This window comes from Melanaphis sacchari, unplaced genomic scaffold (genome assembly GCF_002803265.2).
Source record: "Melanaphis sacchari strain LSU unplaced genomic scaffold, SCAv2.0 Contig10_pilon_pilon, whole genome shotgun sequence".
In the NCBI taxonomy this organism is placed as follows: Eukaryota; Metazoa; Arthropoda; class Insecta; order Hemiptera; family Aphididae; genus Melanaphis; species Melanaphis sacchari.
Window position 1 is genome coordinate 5,377,035 of NW_020270420.1, and position 22,430 is coordinate 5,399,464.

Sequence of the window (22,430 nt, forward strand, 5' to 3'; positions counted from 1 at the left end):
GGAACAAACAAAATAACATTCAATCGCGTGAGTGTAGTACACTGGTACATATCAACTTTCCTGAAAAACTATTCTCCGTCGACTATACGACACTCTGTGCTCACGCCTAAATTCATTAGGCACAGTAATATTCTGGCGGTCCGGTAAAATATATTCATAAGTCATTGATTACTATAATAGTAATATTATACTTCACGGCTCACGCGTACATTTTATACGAGCTACACCGCTCGGGCATAATATTATAAATTTATAACTTGAGATATCTTGAAAAACTTCTCACCGGCGCCGGTTCACGGTAACGCAGCATAATATTGACATAACCGGTTTTCTGGTATGTCGTACATCGTCACCAACGTTTTGCAACGACTCGCAACGCGACTATAATACGACCACGGTCTTGTTTTTCCATTCGGTTTTTATCCTTCACCGACTTATGATAATGACGACGACAAGCATCACATCGCTTCATATCACATAATAATCATAATATATTGTATATAATATAATACTCAACGTATAGCCCACAACGGTCTGTACCGACTAAACCGAATTGACGGTTTGAATGGTTTGTTCGACTCGGACTTACACGACGTGCACCGGAAAGGCCCGTCCATCGCGACCGTCATCCCTACAGGACGTTTTTACGACGGCCCGCCGCGGCAGACAGCGTCGTCGGACCGAGTGGCACCGGCTGGCTGCGATGGCGGCTGCCTTACACCATGCGCCACCACCCGAGTGTAGCGCTGCCACCCGAACGTTACGCGACCGACGGGCCGAGAGCCCACGCCACCGCGCGGAAGTGAAGAGTGAAGGTCTGAGCGACCGAATTTCAATGTTAGCCAGCCGCACAGTGACCGCCGCCGACGTCGAACGGTCGACAGTCCGTTTTTCGTGCCGACGAGTGTTCGTGCTCCGCCGGACGCATTCGGAGCCCGAAGACGGTGTTTTGGAGTGAACGAAACGATCGACGACAGTCCGCCGACGATAATAATTACTCAAATATCGTTGCCGGTCTCACGCGTGGTATTATTATCATTCATTTAGTGTGTTGATGTTGAGGCGTTGAGCTCGTACCGTGTTATACCTGGTCACGACAGATAAAAAATAACCGGCGAAATTACAATTCGTACGATTCGCGTGAGCTAGCATTGTAGTAATTATTATTATTATCGGAAATAATAATAATAATAATAACATTAACAACAATAATAAAAACAATAACAATATTGTATGATATACTTACGTGAAAAAAATAAACCTACTACAACGACACAGTAATCATGGTAAATATTTTTAACTACCTATCTATACCTATCTTTATTTGTTTTTACGCTTTATCGTAACCATGCGTAATATTTATAGGTATCTATCTATTGTAGGTTATTACTTATTATATTATTATAGATTAACCGGGTTAAATCAATGCTATAATATTTTCGCGTTGTTATACCATTACTATTTCCCACGTTATTATGTTTTATTATGTTTATACAGTAAATCGTAATATTATAAACAACACGATAATAATACGTAATATCAACTTATGCCTATTTGTGGGTATTCTTAATGATTTACTATTAGTGTATTGTGTAAATACACTCAGTATACACTATTCGTATTATTTAATTATATGTAAGTCTAGTGTGTACGTATAATATTATATTATTAGTAACAGTTTTACTGAGAATAATTATATAGATCCTTTGAAAAAGCATTAAAAATACCTCTCGAATAAATATTAATAGCGTTCAAAAACATTTTTCAAAAAAAAAAAAAACCCCGTATTTATAATAGGTATTAAAATTGTATTATTTTATCTTTTTTTTTTTTAATTAAGTCATTACTATTTTTTAATGTTATTTATTCGTCGTGTGTTATGTAACATTGCCATTGTAAAAATTTCGGAAATTTAAATAACACATTGACACAATCGTGTTCAATAATTTTAAAGTATTAAAATACTTTTACTCAAATAAGTATTTGTAAAAAATAGTAATGAGCACGTGTGCGTGTGTGTGTATCTATAGTAAGTAATGTGTATACACACTTACTATTATTATTATTATTATTATTATTATTATTATTATTATTATTATTATTGCTATAAGTATATTAGTAATAAACTAGTAATAGTAGTATCATCGTATATTAAAGTGATGTAACTGCTGAACAGACGTAATCGAATGGAGAGGAAAAATATTAATAACTACAGAAGTGATATTATCATAAATGTTAAAAGTTGCGCAATAATTTTCAAGAGAATATTAAAGTAATCGTGTACTATGTAAATGTGCGATCAGTACATGTTGTGTTGGTGTTTCGTGTATAACGATGTCGTATATTATATTAATGTACCTTGCCAGTATATTAGTTTAGACTGTTTAGAGTTACTTTTTCATTTCATTTGTCGATTTTCAAGCGAACACTCAAGTGACCATTTTTTAGAATACCTACATACAATATACGTATTATATATTATTATATCGCAGCAGTCATTACTGCGTTTTCATTCATTTCTCCGATTCTGTGATTTATGGCATTTAAGTCGCGCACGTACAAGCACAGAGTGCTTTTGGAAAATTCGGCCGACGACATAGACTTTTCGGTGAGTACCCATTTCCTCTTAATAACGGACCTTCGTGTTATCTTTATAAATGCATATAGCTATACAATTGGTATTGTATAATGTATAATCGAGTGTATAATATGCTGTGTATTTCCGTTTAATACTTGTGGCCAGGCAAAAATTTTGATTTTATTATTTTAGTATGAAGTATAATAATTACTAAAATGTATATTACGTGCCCCGTGTACAATACATTCCAATTTATAAGGGGTAACAAACCCACATTTCCATAAATATACGCAATTCGTTACATAGATAATTATAATATTTACATATATCCATTTGTAAATATGCATAATATATTATATAATATTAAAATACTGTCTGACGGTTTTCATTAATTAATTATAATTTCTATAGTAAAACTTGTCCCCTCGCCCTTTATTTTATTAGCTCACAACAGTTTTTTACGGTGTTCATTACGAAAGATTATAGGTTAATATATTATGTTATATGTATTTTTTGTCTATATATTGATTGAAGCCTTATATTTCGATAGCTATGAACCGTAATACTATAAATGGTTATAATCTTAAGCTAAAGTTCCAAAACTTTCAAATTAATATCATTTTACTATCATAAATATAATTTATAATTACCAACTTCCCATGTTTAAAAATATTATACTCTTGTAGTTTTGTAAATATACATATTTTAATCATTACATTTTTACATTTATAATTTATTATATAATATTTTATTAATCAAAATCAATTAATGTTTATTTGTTACATTAGTCAAATATATAAAATAATATTTAGATGATTCATCTAAAATCTAAATCTTTTCAATCACTTCCTCTACACACCCTGATAACAAATTGTGTTAATATTATTATTTATTACATACCTATTAGTATTGTATATTCTAGCTATAAATTATAATTCATGTAAAATATTTATAATTTTAAATATAAAATATGTAAACAATTATTTAAGACCTAGTTATCAGAATAATAATTGCATAATGATAAATAATATTTATTGAAATTAAATAAGACATTTATAAATACGAAATGATATATTTTTATTATTATGGAAACGTATGATTAACTATACCATATAAATCAATTACCAATACTTTTTTTCTCGTATATTATTTGTATAATTGGTATACTTAATAGAAAAACAAATTGAAAATATACGCACTGGTACATTTATTAAATTATAAAAGGCACAGGAAGAAAAAAATCGATAGATATTTTACGAGATGTAATATAATAGACATAAAGCAGGAAAACTCATTTCTTAAGTGGTGAAGCTATATAAAATTAAAAACAAAATTTAATATTGTAATATAAATATATAAGAATTCAAATTCTGGTTTTGCAAATATTATATTACAGTATTATATAATAACCACCACTGTATGTTACACGTGTAAAGAATTATACCAACTATTTTACATAAAACATTCACTCAATATATATTCATAGAATATAAATATTTTATACTTTTGACATTTACTGTTAAAATTTCCAAATACTTATTTATATTTTTATATATATATTTATGAATAATATACATATTTTATGTATATTGAAGAACCATAATTTTATTAAAATAGGTAATTGAACAACTGCCAACTGCAAACATAATCGTATTACAATTTATTATTACTGGTACTATATTACTATAACTTGGATGTGCATAAATAAATAAGTTTCAATTGTTTTCTTATTTTACAAAACAAAATACTTAGTATGAATCTTAATAACAAATTAATGATTAAGTATCTAATGGAATCTATTTGTGAAATAATGAATTTCGTACATATTTTGTCTTAAGACACTTGGAGTTTTTACAGCCTTGGACATTTTTTATTCTTATGAAATTATTTCTCAATAACTATATATATTTCCGTGTTATTTTCCAACATGAATAAAATATAAATTCAGTTAATTTAATTTTTTAAATTATTAAATACATATATTAATATATACATACATAACAAATTCACACGTTGTATTTGTAAATGTTTAATGGCTTATGTGTATTATTATAAATTATAATTGTTAAGATTCATATATAATTGAAAAAAAGCACCATGATTCATTATTATTGGACTTTTTTACTGTTATACAGTTTCTTTGTATTATATTTTATAACATTTTTAGGTTATCATTTTTGCGGTCCCAGAATTAGATATGTAGGTATCTATACCGAAAGTAAACTACTTACCTATAAGTATGTTATTAATAATCGTTAGATAACAATGACATTATGATAAATGAAATTTATTTATATATATACATCAAGTGATCAAACACTATATCTTTCACTATCATAAATCATTGGGTATCAACGGTATCGCAATAATTTTAATTCTAATTCATAATCTATAAAATGCTGAAATGTTAAATAGCAATAATAATTTATTAATTTATCATAATATTCATATTCAAATTCAAAGCGATAAATGATGATCCCATATCAAGTTTAAATAATCATGATAAATAATTTTTAACGATTTACAATTTTATCATCTTTAAAATATTTGTAGAACAACCGCCCATCGTCATAAAGACCTATCTATATTTTAATAATATTAAAGGTTAATTGTTTTCATTTCAATATCGTAAAATATAAATTACAAGTGGGACCTTGATAAATAAAAATTTAAAGGAAATACAATTTTTTTGATTTATTAAGGTTTTCAACATACCGAGGTTTTCAAGTTATCAAAATTTCAGAAAAAAAAAATTGACTTAAACAATTTTAGTTTACAATGTAAATGTGGATACTCACATAAATAATATCTTTAAAAATGTAAAGAAGAAAATATATTAGATTTATAATATTTTGTATAAAAATAAAGATATTCAAAATTATTACTTACAAAATGATTTACTCCTATTTTCATATGCTCAACCCCATTTTTCCTTTAATAATCATTTTATTCAAATTTTTGTTTTTACATTTTTAAAATTACTAACCATATAAGTTTTTAATTTTTTTTTTTTTTTTTTATTACCTACTTAAGTATTATACTGTAGTGATGCCAACTTATGTTTTTCAAATGAAAGTCCCCTCCCCTTTTTAATGTAAATTATTTAGTTGATAACTTTGATGATCCTAATTCAAATTCGGTCAAGTAATTTCTCAGTTATTAAAATATTTATATGTAGCATAATATTCCTTAAAAATGGTTTTAAAAAAGTAAAAATTAAATGTTATATTGAATATAGTATATTTATTATACTTGTATCATTTTTACAAATTAGTGATTATTATTATTAATAAATTAATATTAACCATCACAATTTTTAAATCACCAATAGTGTCCATATCTTCCAAACCCATTATCGCGGGCCTATTACTCGTAACCTAACCTAGCAAAATTAAATTACTAATAAACTTACTACTTGTATGAATTTTAAATCTGGTACGTCAAAATTTTCACAATAATTATACGCTAAATTTACAGTAGAAAAGGATGGTTGTCAATTTAAAAACAGAAGTTTGTATATCTAAAAGACATTTTTTTAAGTAGTATAAAAAATCATAAAAATTTAAAAATATGTTCTTTAAGTACCTACTTTTAAAAATTTCAAAAATCAAATTTTAAATAATTGCAATATTGAAAAAGAAAGGGGATTAAGTATACTTAGTGAATCATTTTGTAAAGTAGATAATATGTTAAGCATAAACCATTTTTAATCAATTAAATTTTGTTATGTTTTGACGAGCAGTCAAGAAATTCATCAACTCCTACAGAATACTTGTTCAAGATTTTAGTCATCGGTGAGCTTGGTACCGGTAAAACTTCCATAATCAAACGTTACGTGCACAAGTTCTTCTCGCAACACTATCGTGCTACAATCGGTGTAGATTTCGCGTTGAAATCGCTTGAATGGGATTCCAATACCGTCGTCCGGCTACAACTATGGGATATAGCCGGTGAGCATATCTTTACATTATAAAAATGATTGTACTTTAATATTGTGTTGGGCAAACCACGATGTTTTCTATAAGATTAAAAAGTTGAAACGCGAAAACACGTGCAGTTGCCTCGTATTATATATTATTATACGCTTATTTGTTATATATTTAAAAAATTTACCTTATCATTCAAATTGAACTATTTAACTTATTCTTATGTTCTTCGTGCAACCACCAATTATTTATCTAATGAGCCAATCTAAAACGATTAATGTCAAACGCCAATATATGAAGACCTAAATTTTAAATTTATATTTTTAACCTAAATATTTATTTTTTTGTTTTTTCACCTTTCTCTTTATTTTAAATTTAAGTTATGATCGTTTAAATAAGTTCAGTTTTCACATAATATTTGTTATTTTTAGTTACAACATATTTATATTGTTAATTTAACTACATTAAATACCTAAGCATGGTCATATTTACACGAAATATGTAATTACAAATTATACATATCTATGTTAAAGAAGCTCCCAGTCTTTAAAAAATAAATAAATAAATATTAGGAAGACAACTGTCCTATACTCGACTGACTGTTGCCTGAATAGTGGAATAGTGAATTGGTAACAAACAAAATTTTAAATATTATATTTGTTGATGTTTTTATCTGTAACTAGCTATACATTCCTAGGAAATGTAATTTTGACAAGTTTAGCTAAGTTAATAGTAAACACCTATTATATTCCTAATATTCTTGCATTTTTTTAAAAATAATTGTCATAATGATGTTTAACTATAGCATTATAATTACTAAATTGAGTCAATAAGACAATAAAATATATTTAAATTTGTTGTGATATTTTGAAAATTAAATAATTTATAAATTTGACAACATTGAAGCCTATTAAGTACATAATTGTATCATGTTATTCCTTTGTTATTTAACAAATAGGTACCTACTTAAACGAAATTGTGTTCCTAAAAAAGAAAATAAAACGAAATTGAGTTACAAATTTTAAATTTATTTTTTAATCATTTATACCCAATCAATACCAATAATTAACCATGTGTTTAATGTACTTACTATAGGTCAGGAAAGATTCGGGAACATGACCCGAGTATATTATAAAGACGCACTTGGAGCATTCGTAGTTTTTGACGTCACGCGACCAGCCACATTTGACGCAGTCGCCAAGTGGAAACAAGACTTGGATGCAAAAGTTTCGTTGGAAGACGGAAGTCCAATACCATGCGTTTTACTTGCGAATAAAGTAAATACCTATATACAATTGGACAATAATAAAATAATTGATTCGTGTAAAAAACCGCTAGCTAATTTTTTGAAACAAGAAACGTAAAATAATGTAAAATATAAATAAGTATAATATTCAGAGTTTCAAATAAGTACCTACTTACTTTTAAAGTTTAAATATTTTACATTCTGAACTAAGCAATAAATTCATTGATTTTACAGCGTTGTGTGTTTTTTAGTTTATTTGTTGTGTCTAAAAACTCTTTTTATAGTAAAAAAAATGCTTTAATTTTCTTCAACTTCAATATCGTTATTGGCAGGAAAGAGAATATACTTGCTGCTTTACAATGTCAAAAGTAAAAAGTTTCCTGTTCTTTTCTAAATAATCGAGAAAATGAGCATTAGAATTAAAAACAAGATTTTGGCAAAGTAAATTTTTTATTTTATTATAATTTTATTCAAAAATAATCGTAGATACTTGACATTTTTTCCAAATATTTATATTAAAAAAATTTTGTACGTCATAGTAAAATTTATCAAAGATTTTGACTTTTTTAGCTACATAAATAGGTAGACATTCATTTTTAAATTTTCAATTTTTTAAGTTTTTTTCTATAAATATTGATACAAAAATCATTGATATTTTAAAATCTTGAAAATTTAATACAATGTTTCTCCTTAATTTTTAATACCGAAATAAATAAAAAAATTTAGCGTAACTGTAAAAATATTTTTTCATGGGCGTCTGAAATTAAAATTTTGACGACATCGGATATGCATGCGTAAAATAGCGATTTTTGATCAAACAGTTTTAGTTTATTTTATAACCAATAAATATCAATCATAGAAACATAAAACATTCTATAATTAGTATTCAAATTATTATTTTCTATACTCAATGAAATTACCAAAATATTTAGACTCAATTTAAATTATTTTTAGGCGTTTAATGGGTTTAAATTTGTTTAGTTTTTTTTATGGTATTAATAAAAATACTTAAGTTCGGTTAAAATACTTGATACGAAATTCCTCATAAATCGTTCATACTGAAACCAAAAAATCAAAAAAAAATATATAAATACAGTTTTTTTCATAGACATTTTAAGATTAAATTTTGTTGAAATGAAGAATAACAAAAATAATTTTAGTTTTTTCGTTGTAATTCAAAAATATTATGATTCGTAGGTACTTGAAATTCTTACGTTTATTATTATAATTTATATGCACTATAATATTTTCAGAATATTTAGATTAATTTTATGTTATTGTCTCTTTATACCACGTGCCTATTAACACCATTAACGATAAGTCGATATTGACTCAAAAATTAACAAGAATATATGTAGGTACATATATTATTTTTATCTTCAAAAAGATAATGGGTCCCATTGAATATATTTGTGTGAGAGTCCATAAGTTAACATTTTAAAATATAAATTCAAAAAATAGATAGTACAATGAATAATTAAAATACATTTGTCTTGTATAACTAAAGCATTAATATAACTAAATAAGTACATATTTATTAATCATACATAATGGAGTAACATAAATAGAATTTCACAGTTAAAAAATACAATATAAAACCTAACCTAACCTAAGCTATACAACTATTAATAATTACTGAAATCATAATTTGTCATAGTAATTCAGTAATGCTGTAAATTTATTGTATAACTTATTTTGTTTTAGTAATAACCAAAGTGTAATTTTTTTGAAAGAGAATTTTAAAATAATTGATATTTTTAACGTCTAATTAAAGTTTACTTAGGATATAAATATATATTCTGTTATAATTTCGATGTTTTCAACAAAAATCTCAATAGGTACCATATTACTGATAGTAAACTATATTACTGTACAGCAGAACGGTTACCTACTTCCCTCTTTTTTAAACTTGATTTACATTCCAATTATGACGTATAATGTGTAATTCAACAGTTTTTGTGTTAATGTTTTTAATTCTTTTAATTTTTTTTATCATTTTAGATAAGCATTTTGTGTCATGACCTGTAGGCTTATATGTTAGTTATATACTTGGTAGTTTATCTATACACTTATGATAAGTTGCATTAAAATATTGATTAATTTAATGTTACACTAAAATATAGTGGAACAGTCGTGGGCTATTAAATTATGTTTAACAGACCATTAGCTAACAACTTCTTAATTTTATTAATTTTAAACATCTATTTAATAATTGTCTGTTAGACCCGTCATTTAAGTTTTTTTTGTAAAAAAAAATATCATATGCTGGTATGCTTATATAATGTATTTTACCCTAAAGAGCTATGGAAGTTAGAAAAATATAGCAACCTTAATATTATTGACATACTCATTATATTTTTGTGACTTACATTATTTATTTTGATTTTTCACACAAGTATAATAATATACAATCAAATTAGGTGGGTACCTCTAATGAGTACCTAATGACTTAATATTTTAAAATGTATTTATTTTTAGTCTAAATAAGGATAAAAGTTAGAAACATATAGTAAACATGCAACTAATTATAACTAATGCAAATTACAGTAACACCAAACTTATATACTCCTTAGATTAGGAGGTATAAATTATGAAATATCGATAATTCGAAAGTATAAAGTGCTACTAAAGTGTTCACAATAAATTAAACTAGACGTGTTACCACACTATACCTATTTAATACTTAATTATTTTTAATTGATTTCATTGTTTTGTAGTGTGATGAAACTAAAGAAGGTATGGTGAATAGTGTGGCTAAGATGGACGAATTTTGCAAAGAAAATATGTTCACCGCATGGTACGAGACGTCAGCTAAAGAAAATGTTCACATTGATGACGCGGCCAAGACACTCGTGTCTCAGGTAAATATATTTATTAACTGTTCTAATACTTCTAAATGCTAGTATACAAAAATAGGTAGTAGATAAGTATATTATATTAAATTTGTTACATATGTACATATCACTGTTTCATAACAGCAATATGATATAATAACCTACCGATCTTTATAATATTTTGTTATTCATCAAAAACATATAAACATACAATTTAATAATTATTATTAATCTTTAATGGACTTATTAGTATTTATGTGTTTATTATTAATGTAATAACATCACTTTACCTATAGCCAAATGAATTCTAAAAAAATATATTTTTTCATGTATAAACCTACTTACTTTGTTAATTATCCTAATGACATTTTTTTTTTTTTTTTCAAGACATCGTAGAATATTTATTTTACTACCTCCTGGGGCATAACACAAGCTAACTTTAGTGCTTACTATAACAGAATAATCCTATGTTTAAATTATGTCTACCCGGCTATCCTTATTTGGTAGTTTCGTAAATTACAAAATTATTAAATATAATTTGACAAACAATGAACCATCAATATTCAGGATGAAATACTCTAATAATATACTTATATGCCTATGGTAAATTTATAATTACAAGTATTTTTAATGTTTTAACGGTATACTTGTATAAGATTAAGATGATATATATTATTCATACTTAGTATATTAAATTTATGATTTATATATAATTATATGTATACATATTACATACGTATTATGTATATTGTATATATACAATTAAGTAAATACTCATAACAATTCAATATTTGTTGTATTAATTGAATTTACATTAAACGTTTTCTGAGCGCGCTAGGTATGTGAATAATGAATTGATACCAACCGGCTATAGCCTTTAAATATTTTATTATCGTAGGTCGTTCTGTATAGTTTTACATTGTAATTGACAGATTTTTTTTTAACATATTTTTATCAATTATACATCAACCACAAATCACAATACAATCCATAATAATATTATATTCATATTGTGTACCATTACCTATGCTTTTAAACATCATAATAAATAACTTGTATCAATTACTTTAACAACTGGAAATGACTGTTATCGTTCACACATTTTTACTATTGTAGGTACCTATATCCTTACCAGCAATTCTCAAAGTGGGTGATCATAACCTCCTTGGAGATTGCCAACAATTTTTTTTAAGGTTACTAATATATGAAATAATTAATTGACTATTGAATTAAATTCTATAATTATTATTAAAAAAAAAAAAAAAAAAAAGAATTAAATACCTAACCACTGAAGTTTGGAACAGATTTTTTATAGTAACAAAAACATGTCAATTTTGGGTCAAAATTCAGAATGAGTATCCTGCATTAACTAATGAGGCTTTAAAAAAATTGATTCCTTTTTCAACTACATACTTTTGTGGAATTGGATTTTTTTGATGATAACTACAATTAAAAATAAACTAAGAAATCGACTTGATATATCATCAACCATAAAGATGAGTTAAATCAAATCTATAGAACCAAGGATGAAGGATTGATAAAATAGTTTCAAATCAATAACAGCAAATAAGTCATTAAATTTAAAAAATATTTACGTACTTACCTACATATAATGTTCACTTAAAAAAAAAAAAAATGTATTTCAACTAAAATTATTATTATTTGAAATGTCAGTTCCGTAAATAAACATATTAATTTATCGCTATTTTTAATGTTATCATAATAAAAGAGTGGCTCAAAATCTTGGTGACATTATAGGAGGTCGCGGCCTCAAAAATATAGAGAACCGCTATCCTTTATAGTTTATATACTATTAATTGATTAACCTGAACTTGCGCAAACATTATCAACAGGATAGTTTTAAATGAGTATTTACATTTCAATTTACGATAATTACGTTTTCTTTAACGTTAGATACGAGAGCTAAGGACTGAAGGGATAACATTTTTTTAACCACTAACGATAACATATTAATCATATTTGATAACCACATGATCACTGCCATACTCGTATGTTGTGATATGAAAATAAAATAAGTTTTAATATTATTTACAAATATACAATTAAAAGTAAATATAGAAAAAGAGACACCTATAATATGTCTATGCACATGTAACTAATGCTTACAATAATAATAGGCAAATCTACTATATTCAATGGTTTGTCTCCTATAACTAATATACACAATAGAAGATCATAATTATTTCTAATTTATTTCTTATACAACTTACCCATAATGCTTTAAATATTATTTTGCAAAAGTATTAACACCTTTTACTTTCCCATATATTATTGTCTATCAATAATCAACTATGTAACATAAAAAAAAAAAAAAAATGATAATAATGCAAAGTAAATAGTCAATAACTAACTCTGAATATTTCGTGCATGCCCACGTTTATGCCTATATATTACTGTATTGTTTTATTTATTGAGTAAATAAATTTATTATTTCTAATATTTTATGTTTAGTAATACATTTTTAAAATTATTTATTTATTTCAGATTTTGAAATACACTGCTCAAAATAAACCAACATACTTAAAAACAAAGGGTCAAATAATATTAAACAATGCCCAAAATGATACGCAAAAGAGTTGCTCCTGTTGATTGAAATTGGATGAACTTAGTTAATCATCGTTTATTTGTTTAAATTATTATACACTATAGTACAAATCGTTTTTTTCTCAGTGTATTATGTCAATTATTATGAATATTAGTGCCTCAATAATATATTAAACTAAAGGCACCTATTTTAATATTATTTTATAAGTAAGAAGCAAATGAAACACCATAGATATTAGTGCATTACATAATAGAACAAAATGCAATAATTGCTGATAAAGCCAACATTTTGTTTCTAACTAACAAAAACTATATCATAATCCACAAATGTTTACATAATATTTTGGCCTAATATATTTTGATGTAATATTAGGCATGTACTTATTTATAATGTATACATATACCTATTACTTGTAAATATGGTAAAGTTATCTCTAACTTTGCTGTTTTTGTTCAATATGTAAAATATGTGCCTTATTTAACCAAATTTATCATTTAAATGTGTAATCTTATGCATTTATAAAAGTATTCAATTTATTTTATGTTTGTTATTATATACTTTTATAGTTTTATGATCTAGGTATCTACCCTACATAATATATTATATTATATATATAAATTAGATGTACACTGTTATCTGTTGGATAACTAGATAATATTTATTATTCAATATTGTTGACGTATGAAAAAGATTTTTATAAAGTTTTCTTTAAACAATAGATTGTGTTTTGTATGTAGATACAATTATAATAAAAAATTTTAAACTTATTTTCAAATTGAATAAAGATAACATATACAATTTATATGAAATCCACGACATAGCTACTAAAAAGGAAACATAAAGGTAGAAATATGATCAGCCTTAATATTAGGGGTATATTTACATATTTACTGATGTAAGCTTATGGAAAATTGACGTTCAAAATAATTAAAGTATAATATACTGATTTATCACAAAAATTGTGTCTTTTAATTACTATAAAATATAAATTAATTATGTAGTTAAATTAGACTTTATTTAAATACCAAACATAATTCTTACTTAAATATATATATTAATAAGTAATAACAAAATGTTGATATATCTTTTTGAGCGTAATAATATTATTAATTAGGTAATTGGTTTATGTCAACGTTTGGTTTGTGCAAATGTATCATTTAAATCTTCGTAATTCAATTTATTTAACATTTCATTATCTATGGTAAACAATGCTAAATTGTTCAACTTTTCATCAGTTTGGGTAAATTTTAGATATTTTTTTTATATGTTTGAACTGTTTGAAGCATGAAAAATAAATCTCTACAGTATCACCGAATCAATAGTCAATACTACTATCAATAAAAAAAAGTTGCTACTGCAAACATCTGAGAGTTTACAAATAAATATAGGTACCATTATCAACAGTGAAATAATTTTTGTCACTTATCGATGTACAAAGAAATACAAATAAATATTGCATGAGTAAATAGGAAACAAAATTACTAAGATTTCAAAAATAACATTAAGAGAAATAAATAGTCCATTGAACCTTAAATTCAAATACATACATTTAAACAGAAAAAAAAAGAGGAAGTTCTCAAACAACTTAAAATTAGTTAGGTATACTAAATTTTCAGATGAACATTATAAAGAACAGACAAAACCACACTAATGCTCAACATACAATAAAAATAACTCTAGCAAGCACATTATTGTACACTGTCCAAATTTCACTAAAACCATAAATCAATTCATAATTCTGGACAACTTATATGAAGCAATCAGTTACTAAATACATCATTTTCTAATTAAAAAAAATCAAAATTTTAACTCAATATAATTGAAATATTAATCTTAAGCTAATAACCTTTGTAGTTAAGATATAAACAATGCATAAAAAAAAAAAATTAAAATTATTTTGTATATAAAAATATATAAATAATAACCGTACCATTTAATATTGAACTAAAATGTATCAAAACCCTAAATATTATATAATAATCAATTATAATGATTTATTCAAATAAATTATAAAGATAATCTTTGGGTTCATAGTAGGTAATTAATGAGTAATGACAAATGAACAATTTAAATTAATCATCTACAACTATTGAAAAATATACTATTTAGCGTTTTAGTGAGGATGTAACTTATGGAATATTATTGATGAAAGATTATAGAATTTAATAAGTTAACAAGTAAATTTAAAATATAATATATTAAGACTAAAGATAGTAAAAGATGGTATAAAAAAATAAATAAGAGAATATTATGTATTAACTATATATAACAAATTACATATTAAAAAATTAATACTATCATAGGATGAAAAAATTATAATTAATCATATCCTTCAGAAAAGCCAATTTGATTTTTCAATAGCTGAATTCCCAGATTAAAGTTTGATCTTAGATGTTTGCTGAAAATCCATTATTCTACATTTCGTACAACACATAATTATTAGTTATTAATGGATTTTTGAAATTTTTTTGTTTTGATAATCATTTTTTAAATGATTATTGACATAGTCATTAACAGTCTGTGAAAAAAAATCTTATATTAATATTATAATATTACATAAACATGATACAATATACAAAAATAATAAATTTGGAATATAGAGTACCTACATTTATAATATTATCCAATATCCATACTATCCATACACCAAAAACCTTAATAATATTGATTTCAAGAAATTAAATAATATAATGTAATTATTCTTTTATAGATAAACAAATTTTTAAAATGTATTTAAGTTTTTATACATATAATTTAAACATATAAGTGTTTGCCTATAAATAATAATATTGTATCTTCACTATAAATCATTGTTTTTAAAAAAAATAATACTTTCTGAAGTTGTTTAACATTTTAAATAAAAAACATACATATAACACATTTTTAACAATAAATTTTGAAACATAATATTTTTCTAAATAAAAACATGTTTTTAAACAAGAAGTGAATTATCAATGCTTGGTAATTTATGTATTTGCATAAACCTTAGAAAATATTCAAAATCTGATTCAACACAAATTTGTTTCAAAATACACATAACTCAAATCTAAAAATGGATGTTATTTATTTTTCCATACTTTACTAAAATTAATTTATTTTGCAAATCTAAAAGTTGCATAAATATACTGTGCTTACTCTGTTAGGTAATAAATCAATCAAAACATTAACAGTCATAAAAATATAATTTGAAAAAACAATAGCATTCACAAATCCGTGTGATCACCTATTTTTGAATACTTATTAGTGATAATAAAAGTTAAGGCAAGTTAAGAGGTAGTAGAAGATATCTAATATAAAAAGTAGAAAGTATCTGAAAGACTTAAATTTAATTTGTAATTCGAAATCCATAATATGCATTGTGGTAGTGGCACAAACTTTTTATTGTTATGTGCTTAGACTTAAAATAACATATTTAATAATTAATTTATAATAATTATTTTATGTAATATAATATTTAAATTTTTCATATAACTAAAATCTATATATTATTTTAAATATTTATTTAAAAATTTTACCTTTTGATCTTTTAAATACAAGCTTGGATCACATTTAGCGCCGTTGTGTTGACCTTTATCATGACATACAATATGTACGAGTTTAAGATTAACTGTTGTGAAAAGCAAATCATAGAAATAGTTCATATTAATTGAACAGCCAACTTTAGATGCCATTACACTAGCTTCAAACAGTGCTGGTATTACAGATCTAGATCTCTCCACCCTAATAATAAAAATAAAAATCAATAATAAACTATGAGTCTATAATTAAATATAAATTTAGTATTTTAAAGTATTAAAACTTATTTTCAAGAATTTTAACTTAGAATAAAATGTATTTTACATTAATGTATATACTCTACCAATGGTCTAAATTCCAAGTAGAAAATATAATTCTACTCTCTCTGTTTTGGTATGGATTGATTTTGTGACCAGTACCACGTTCATAAGAACAAACAGACTGATTCCATGCTCCCTCACAAATAAATGTCCCAGTCATGTCACATAAACAGTTTGAATTTGATCTATCAAAATAATATCCATGATATTTGTTTTTTGTTAAAAGTTCACTGAATTGTTTATATACTTCATCCAAATACTGCCTGCAATTTTTATGTTGCAAATAAAAATCTGACTTCATCATATCGGTTTTTGTTTTGTACATGTAACTCCGAATTCGTTCTTGGCAACGTTTGAACATGAATTCTTCTTTTGTTTTTGCCCTAGTGTCCAAATCTTAAAAATATGTATATACATTTATAAATAATATACTTAAAATTATATTATATAGTTGATCATTATTCATTAGTAACTTAAAGTTGAAAATTTATGAAAAAACAGTTAAATTATTAAGAGCTTTACCTTTCCTCCCTCCCCTCCAAAAAAAAAAAAGGCACCCATGAATATAATATTAATATGCTACTTGTTTAAATACAAAGATATATTCCATTTTAATATTTTAATTTTTTTCTAATAGAAATTTACCATTAAGTATATTGAAAAGAGACTGTTACTCTTTTAATACATGTATTTAAAATAATAAGTATAACTAATTTTTTAATGGTTTTGATGTATTTAAGATATATTTTATTTCATTGATTATTATTACATTTAATTAAATCATTGTATTAAAAAATTAAGGAATATTATAATTTCTATTTAATTTTTTTGTGTATAATTGTTTAATTAAATAAAATAAATTAATGGGTAGTACCACAGATTTAGCCAACAATAATACAGAAGTGCTTCTATTAAGTACCAACATAGATTAAATAATGCTATTGATATGCAATACCAATTAAATCATTCATCACTCATTATTTAAATTTGCATTTTACTCACAAATGGCACATATAGCCATTATGCGCCCACTAACTTAAATCCAAGTTAAAATAATGAACAATAAATGATTGTATTGGGGTTGCATATCTATAAATTATTATTTAATATATATTACCAATAATACTTGTTATCTATCTATCAGGACATAAGTGCCAAATAAACAATTAAAATTTTGAGACCAAAATATTCATTTTTCCTGATATAATACATTATTTATAATTTAAAATTTTTAGAAAGCATGATAATGATACTAGTAGGTTTTACTTTCTAATCCTTCACTCACCAACCACTCTGAGAGCTTTTCCCCCTGTACCATATGGTCCCCCTTTATCCCTTAAAATATCTGTCATTTAAAAAATTGGCAAAGCATAATTTATATTAAAAAAAATTATTTGTAAGAGGGGTTCATAAAAACGTAGACAAATTCGTAATGCTTTCCTTTATTAATTTTTATTGATAGAGAAACGGTCATCGCGACACGTATCTCAAGACTGACAAATAATAGCTGTACGCAGGTCGTCTGGCCGATCGGCATACACACACACACACAATACAATTAATTAATAAAAATAAATATCGCTCGACCGGTCTAGATACGGACGGTCGATTCACATTGATCGATAACGCCGATCACTAGAAAACCCGCAATTAACACACAGAAATATAGTAATAATAGATTAATATAAAATATAAATCCTACATATTATTATTTATAATATGTAGAAGACATAAATATATAAAACTTTTTTTATGTAATATAGAAACCTAATAACCATTATAATTACCTTGAAACCATTCTGGATCTTTTGATCTTAGACTGCATGATAATAAATTGTTTTGTTTATTATGATCTACATCCAGAACTGAAGATAATATTCTTATTTTTTCTTTAATGTTTTCATTCATAAATGATTTTATTTTAATGGAAGTTTTTAATGTGTCATTATTTATAGCTGCAAGCACATTATATACTAAATCTGCCCCTGAAAAAATTAAAATAATTAAATTAAATACATATAACTAAAGTAATGATTACATTACATATTCAATATTATGCCAATATTGTAACAGAGTAAAAAATTTCTTTTTTGATAATATGCAATAAAATTATTATTTTAGGAAAATAGAAAAAAACAATTTTTGGTGATGATGAAAAAATAATAAAGAATATTATATATTTATTGTTTATAATTTTATAAATGTTAAATCTTCACAATGGTATTACAATTTTAACAAAAATTACATTTAAAATAATATTTACTTTTATTTTATAATAATATATATATAATACACATAAGTATATTACATAGAAATTGAAATTAAAATGTTCTGAAAAAATATATGAATTATTTTCATGAACTTAGTGATCAAATAATTTTTTAAGATTTATATATATATATATATATATTTATTTATTGTAAATAGTCATGATTAAACAAGATAAAATATTGTAGTAACTTTAATAAATTCAGTCAACAAATAATTAAAAATAATAAGTAATTAAATAATAATCTGTTATGATTATTATAAAATATTACTACAATACAGGATGTTAGTATATCACCTTATTGTTTAGTACTAAAAACATTACTCTTCATTAGATATGGTTGACAGGTTAATTTAATTAAAACATTCAGTAATTATTTCTTGACGATTTACATTTTTTGTTCTATAATAATACATTTAAAGGAAATGATTGTGCAAAAATTATAGTTATATATTCACAAAAACATTATAAAACTAATATAACTTGGTTTGTAGATTTCTAGTCATAATGTGTAAATTTATTTTTATATTATTCGCTATTTACTTTTCGTCAACACAGAGTACCAGAATCAAAGAAATATTTAATTTAAAACAAATTTATTTTTCACCCACTGATGTGACAACACTTAAAAACAACACTAAACATGAACCAACTAATGTAATGCCACTAGCTTTGGAACGATGGCAGAATAAATTATTTTTAGTTACACCTAGATTCAAGCTTGATATACCAGTAACGCTGTCATACATCAATATAACAAGTAAGATTAATATATTCATACAATACCAAAAATATTAGGTATAAACATATAAAACAAATGTTTGATCATTATTTAGATCTGGATTATTATAAAAATAATACACCTATCTTAATTCCCTATCCTCATCTGAAAATGCATGAAATATCTGAACATAATTTTACATCAGTAGTCAAAGTAAGAGCTGACGTTTGTGATCGCTTATGGATATTAGACAATGGAAAAATAAACAACAAGCAAGAAAATAATCCTGTTTTACATGTATACGACTTAACAACTGATTTGCACCTGAGGACATTTGATCTTGGACATTTATCAATGATGAATTCAGACATCACTAATATAGAAGTAGATGTAACATCTACAACCTGTGAAGATGCATATGCATACATACCAGATAGTAAAACTTATCGATTATTGGTCTACAGTTGGAAGACTAATAACTCATATGCAATAACACACAATTTTTTTCATTTCGATCCTCTTTGTGGCGATATAAACTTAGGTGAAGTTCACTATCAGTCTCAAAAAGGTTTATATGGAATAGCTCTATCACCAACAGCAAGAGATGGTTTTAGAACCATTTTCTTTCATAGTGTTGCCAGTACAATGGGTTTTGCAGTTAATTCAAGAATAATACGCAGTGGGAATTATGATATCAATCAAAATGTATATGATTTTAAAGTGATGGGAAATAAAGGTACTAATAAACAAGCTACATCATCATCATTTGACATGGAAACTGGCGTTTTATTTTACGGGCTCCTTTTAAAAAATGTTCTTGGTTGTTGGAATGCTTATAGGTGATTTAATGAATATATTAATTATATGTATATTGTTTATAATTAAGTAATATTATAATTGATTACAGTGGAGAAGAATATACTGAATTAACTCAAGGTGTAATAAGCTTAGATAATAGTGTTGATATATATCCAGCTGATGTCAGAGTTGATCGAACAGGTAATCTTTGGGTGTTATCAAATTCATTTCAAATATACAATAAAAAGGATTATGATCAGAACCTTATAAATGTCAAAATATATATGACTCCAGTTCGACAAGTGATCAAAGGATCAATTTGTGACGAAATGTAATTAACTGTAAATAAATACCTGTTTCAAAAGTTTCCCCATCTAACCGAAATATTAATAATGTCTGTGCTGGTAACGATTGAAAATAGTCTTCATCGTCTATCACTGTACCGTCAAGTGTCATCATAGTCACATTTACACCATCTAACTATGAAATAATGAAATAAAATAAAACATAAATATTTGTATAATTGATTTTAAATTAATATAAAATTCATATATTAAACAAATTTCACAACTTAGTGAGTAATTTATAAAAATTTAAATTATACATTACTTTAAGAAAACATAATCCAAGTCTCGTGTATAATATTTTATAAGAAATTATTGATTTATCTGTATTTAACTGTCTTAAACAATCTACGTTATATACACTTTTAGAATGAAAAAAATTTAACTAAAAAAAAAAATACCTCACTAGAGATAAAACTATGTATTTTATTATGAATTGATCAATGTTTGATTATATATGAAAATATTAATATATCTATTATTTCATAAAACACTGAAGTGCCTACCTGAATATTATTATAATATTTTTTAAATAATAAAAGCGTCAATTGATATTTGATAGGTAAATCAAGTCAAGTAAAACATAATGATAAATGCACATACAATTTAAAAATACATAAATATTAATCTATAAATTAATATGTTTTAGTTATTAATTTACCTTTAATTTCTGACATCCTTTAGTAAAAACTTCTTTCAATGAATTACCAACAACACCAATTCTTTTATCTTGTGCACAATTAGTTATCTTATAGCCTTTCATATTTATATGTACTCAAAATTAAGTAATTACCTATTGAAAAAAAAAAAAACTATAGTTATTATAAGTTAGAAAAATGATATAAATATATAAATTATATTTAATAAGTATATTTATAACTGAACTGTTCTCACCTACATTTAAAACTCAAGTCAATTTTAATACTTGATAATATTTTACTATGAATTCATAAACATCAGAAAAACAACTTTATTTAAAGTGAACTGCCCGTCTACCAGGTTGCCTATATGACACAGTCTAAGAATCAAACATAAAACTGTTAATAATTATTAAATAAATTAAATGTTCTACTCTGTGTAATTACAATTTATTATTGTAATAAAAATTTTAAATTCATCAACCACCAGTAGAGTCAGCACCAGGCACTCATCACTCATCAGAATTCAAAATACCTTTGATACTAGAACAGTATTTCATCCGCGGTCTTAGAAGTCGGAATGTCTGATAAGTGATAACTATTAATTGATAAACTGATACTAAACTAATTACTTGAAAGATCTTCTAAGTTCTATGGTCGTGTAGGTTTTCGGT

General features: G+C 24.9%; 3 protein-coding genes across 6 annotated transcripts; 2 read left to right on the forward strand and 1 right to left on the reverse strand.

Annotated features, from left to right (window-relative positions):
* The first annotated feature begins 840 nt into the window (after positions 1-840).
* On the forward strand, positions 841-13,646 carry LOC112603709 (ras-related protein Rab-38-like). Of its 2 annotated transcripts, none has more exons than XM_025352413.1 (5): positions 841-1,286; positions 6,321-6,528; positions 7,600-7,781; positions 10,468-10,611; positions 13,090-13,646. In XM_025352413.1, exons 1-5 carry the CDS (start codon positions 1,284-1,286, stop codon positions 13,192-13,194), a joined length of 642 nt encoding a protein of 213 aa, XP_025208198.1. In that variant the 5' UTR covers positions 841-1,283; the 3' UTR covers positions 13,195-13,646. The 2 variants fall into 2 exon arrangements, with proteins under 2 accessions (XP_025208198.1, XP_025208197.1); XM_025352412.1 differs by lacking the exon at positions 841-1,286 and adding an exon at positions 2,285-2,608 and having other exon boundaries at positions 13,090-13,645.
* A 1,800-nt stretch (positions 13,647-15,446) lies between these two features.
* On the reverse strand, positions 15,447-22,286 carry LOC112603708 (DNA fragmentation factor subunit beta). Of its 3 annotated transcripts, XM_025352408.1 has the most exons (8): positions 22,204-22,286; positions 22,013-22,136; positions 21,780-21,911; positions 21,128-21,254; positions 18,774-18,971; positions 17,010-17,382; positions 16,666-16,870; positions 15,447-15,668 (listed from the first exon to the last, which is right to left on the reverse strand). In XM_025352408.1, exons 3-8 carry the CDS (start codon positions 21,879-21,881, stop codon positions 15,597-15,599), a joined length of 1,077 nt encoding a protein of 358 aa, XP_025208193.1. In that variant the 5' UTR covers positions 21,882-21,911; positions 22,013-22,136; positions 22,204-22,286; the 3' UTR covers positions 15,447-15,596. The 3 variants fall into 3 exon arrangements, with proteins under 3 accessions (XP_025208193.1, XP_025208194.1, XP_025208196.1); XM_025352409.1 differs by having other exon boundaries at positions 22,017-22,268; XM_025352411.1 differs by lacking the exons at positions 21,128-21,254; positions 22,013-22,136; positions 22,204-22,286 and having other exon boundaries at positions 21,780-21,883.
* On the forward strand, positions 19,763-21,119 carry LOC112603706 (protein yellow-like). Its single transcript, XM_025352405.1, has 3 exons — positions 19,763-20,015; positions 20,092-20,815; positions 20,884-21,119. The coding sequence occupies exons 1-3, from the start codon at positions 19,763-19,765 to the stop codon at positions 21,107-21,109; spliced, it is 1,203 nt and encodes a 400-aa protein (XP_025208190.1). The 3' UTR covers positions 21,110-21,119.
* Positions 22,287-22,430: the final 144 nt, after the last annotated feature.

What these genes read in the sequence shown, in the direction of transcription:
- LOC112603709 (XM_025352412.1), top strand. Translation starts at nt 2,537, where the DNA reads ATGGCATTTAAGTCGCGCACGTACAAGCACAGAGTGCTTTTGGAAAAT. An exon ending in CCGACGACATAGACTTTTCG is followed by an intron (nt 2,609 to 6,320) that starts GTGAGTACCCAT and finishes TTTGACGAGCAG; the next exon opens with TCAAGAAATTCATCAACTCC. An exon ending in GCGTTTTACTTGCGAATAAA is followed by an intron (nt 7,782 to 10,467) that starts GTAAATACCTAT and finishes ATTGTTTTGTAG; the next exon opens with TGTGATGAAACTAAAGAAGG.
- LOC112603706 (XM_025352405.1), top strand. Translation starts at nt 19,763, where the DNA reads ATGTGTAAATTTATTTTTATATTATTCGCTATTTACTTTTCGTCAACA. An exon ending in GTCATACATCAATATAACAA is followed by an intron (nt 20,016 to 20,091) that starts GTAAGATTAATA and finishes ATCATTATTTAG; the next exon opens with ATCTGGATTATTATAAAAAT. An exon ending in GGTTGTTGGAATGCTTATAG is followed by an intron (nt 20,816 to 20,883) that starts GTGATTTAATGA and finishes AATTGATTACAG; the next exon opens with TGGAGAAGAATATACTGAAT.
- LOC112603708 (XM_025352408.1), bottom strand. Translation starts at nt 21,881, where the DNA reads ATGAAAGGCTATAAGATAACTAATTGTGCACAAGATAAAAGAATTGGT. An exon ending in AAGGATGTCAGAAATTAAAG is followed by an intron (nt 21,255 to 21,779) that starts GTAAATTAATAA and finishes ATTATTTCATAG; the next exon opens with TTAGATGGTGTAAATGTGAC. An exon ending in ACTTGGAATTTAGACCATTG is followed by an intron (nt 16,871 to 17,009) that starts GTAGAGTATATA and finishes TTTTATTATTAG; the next exon opens with GGTGGAGAGATCTAGATCTG.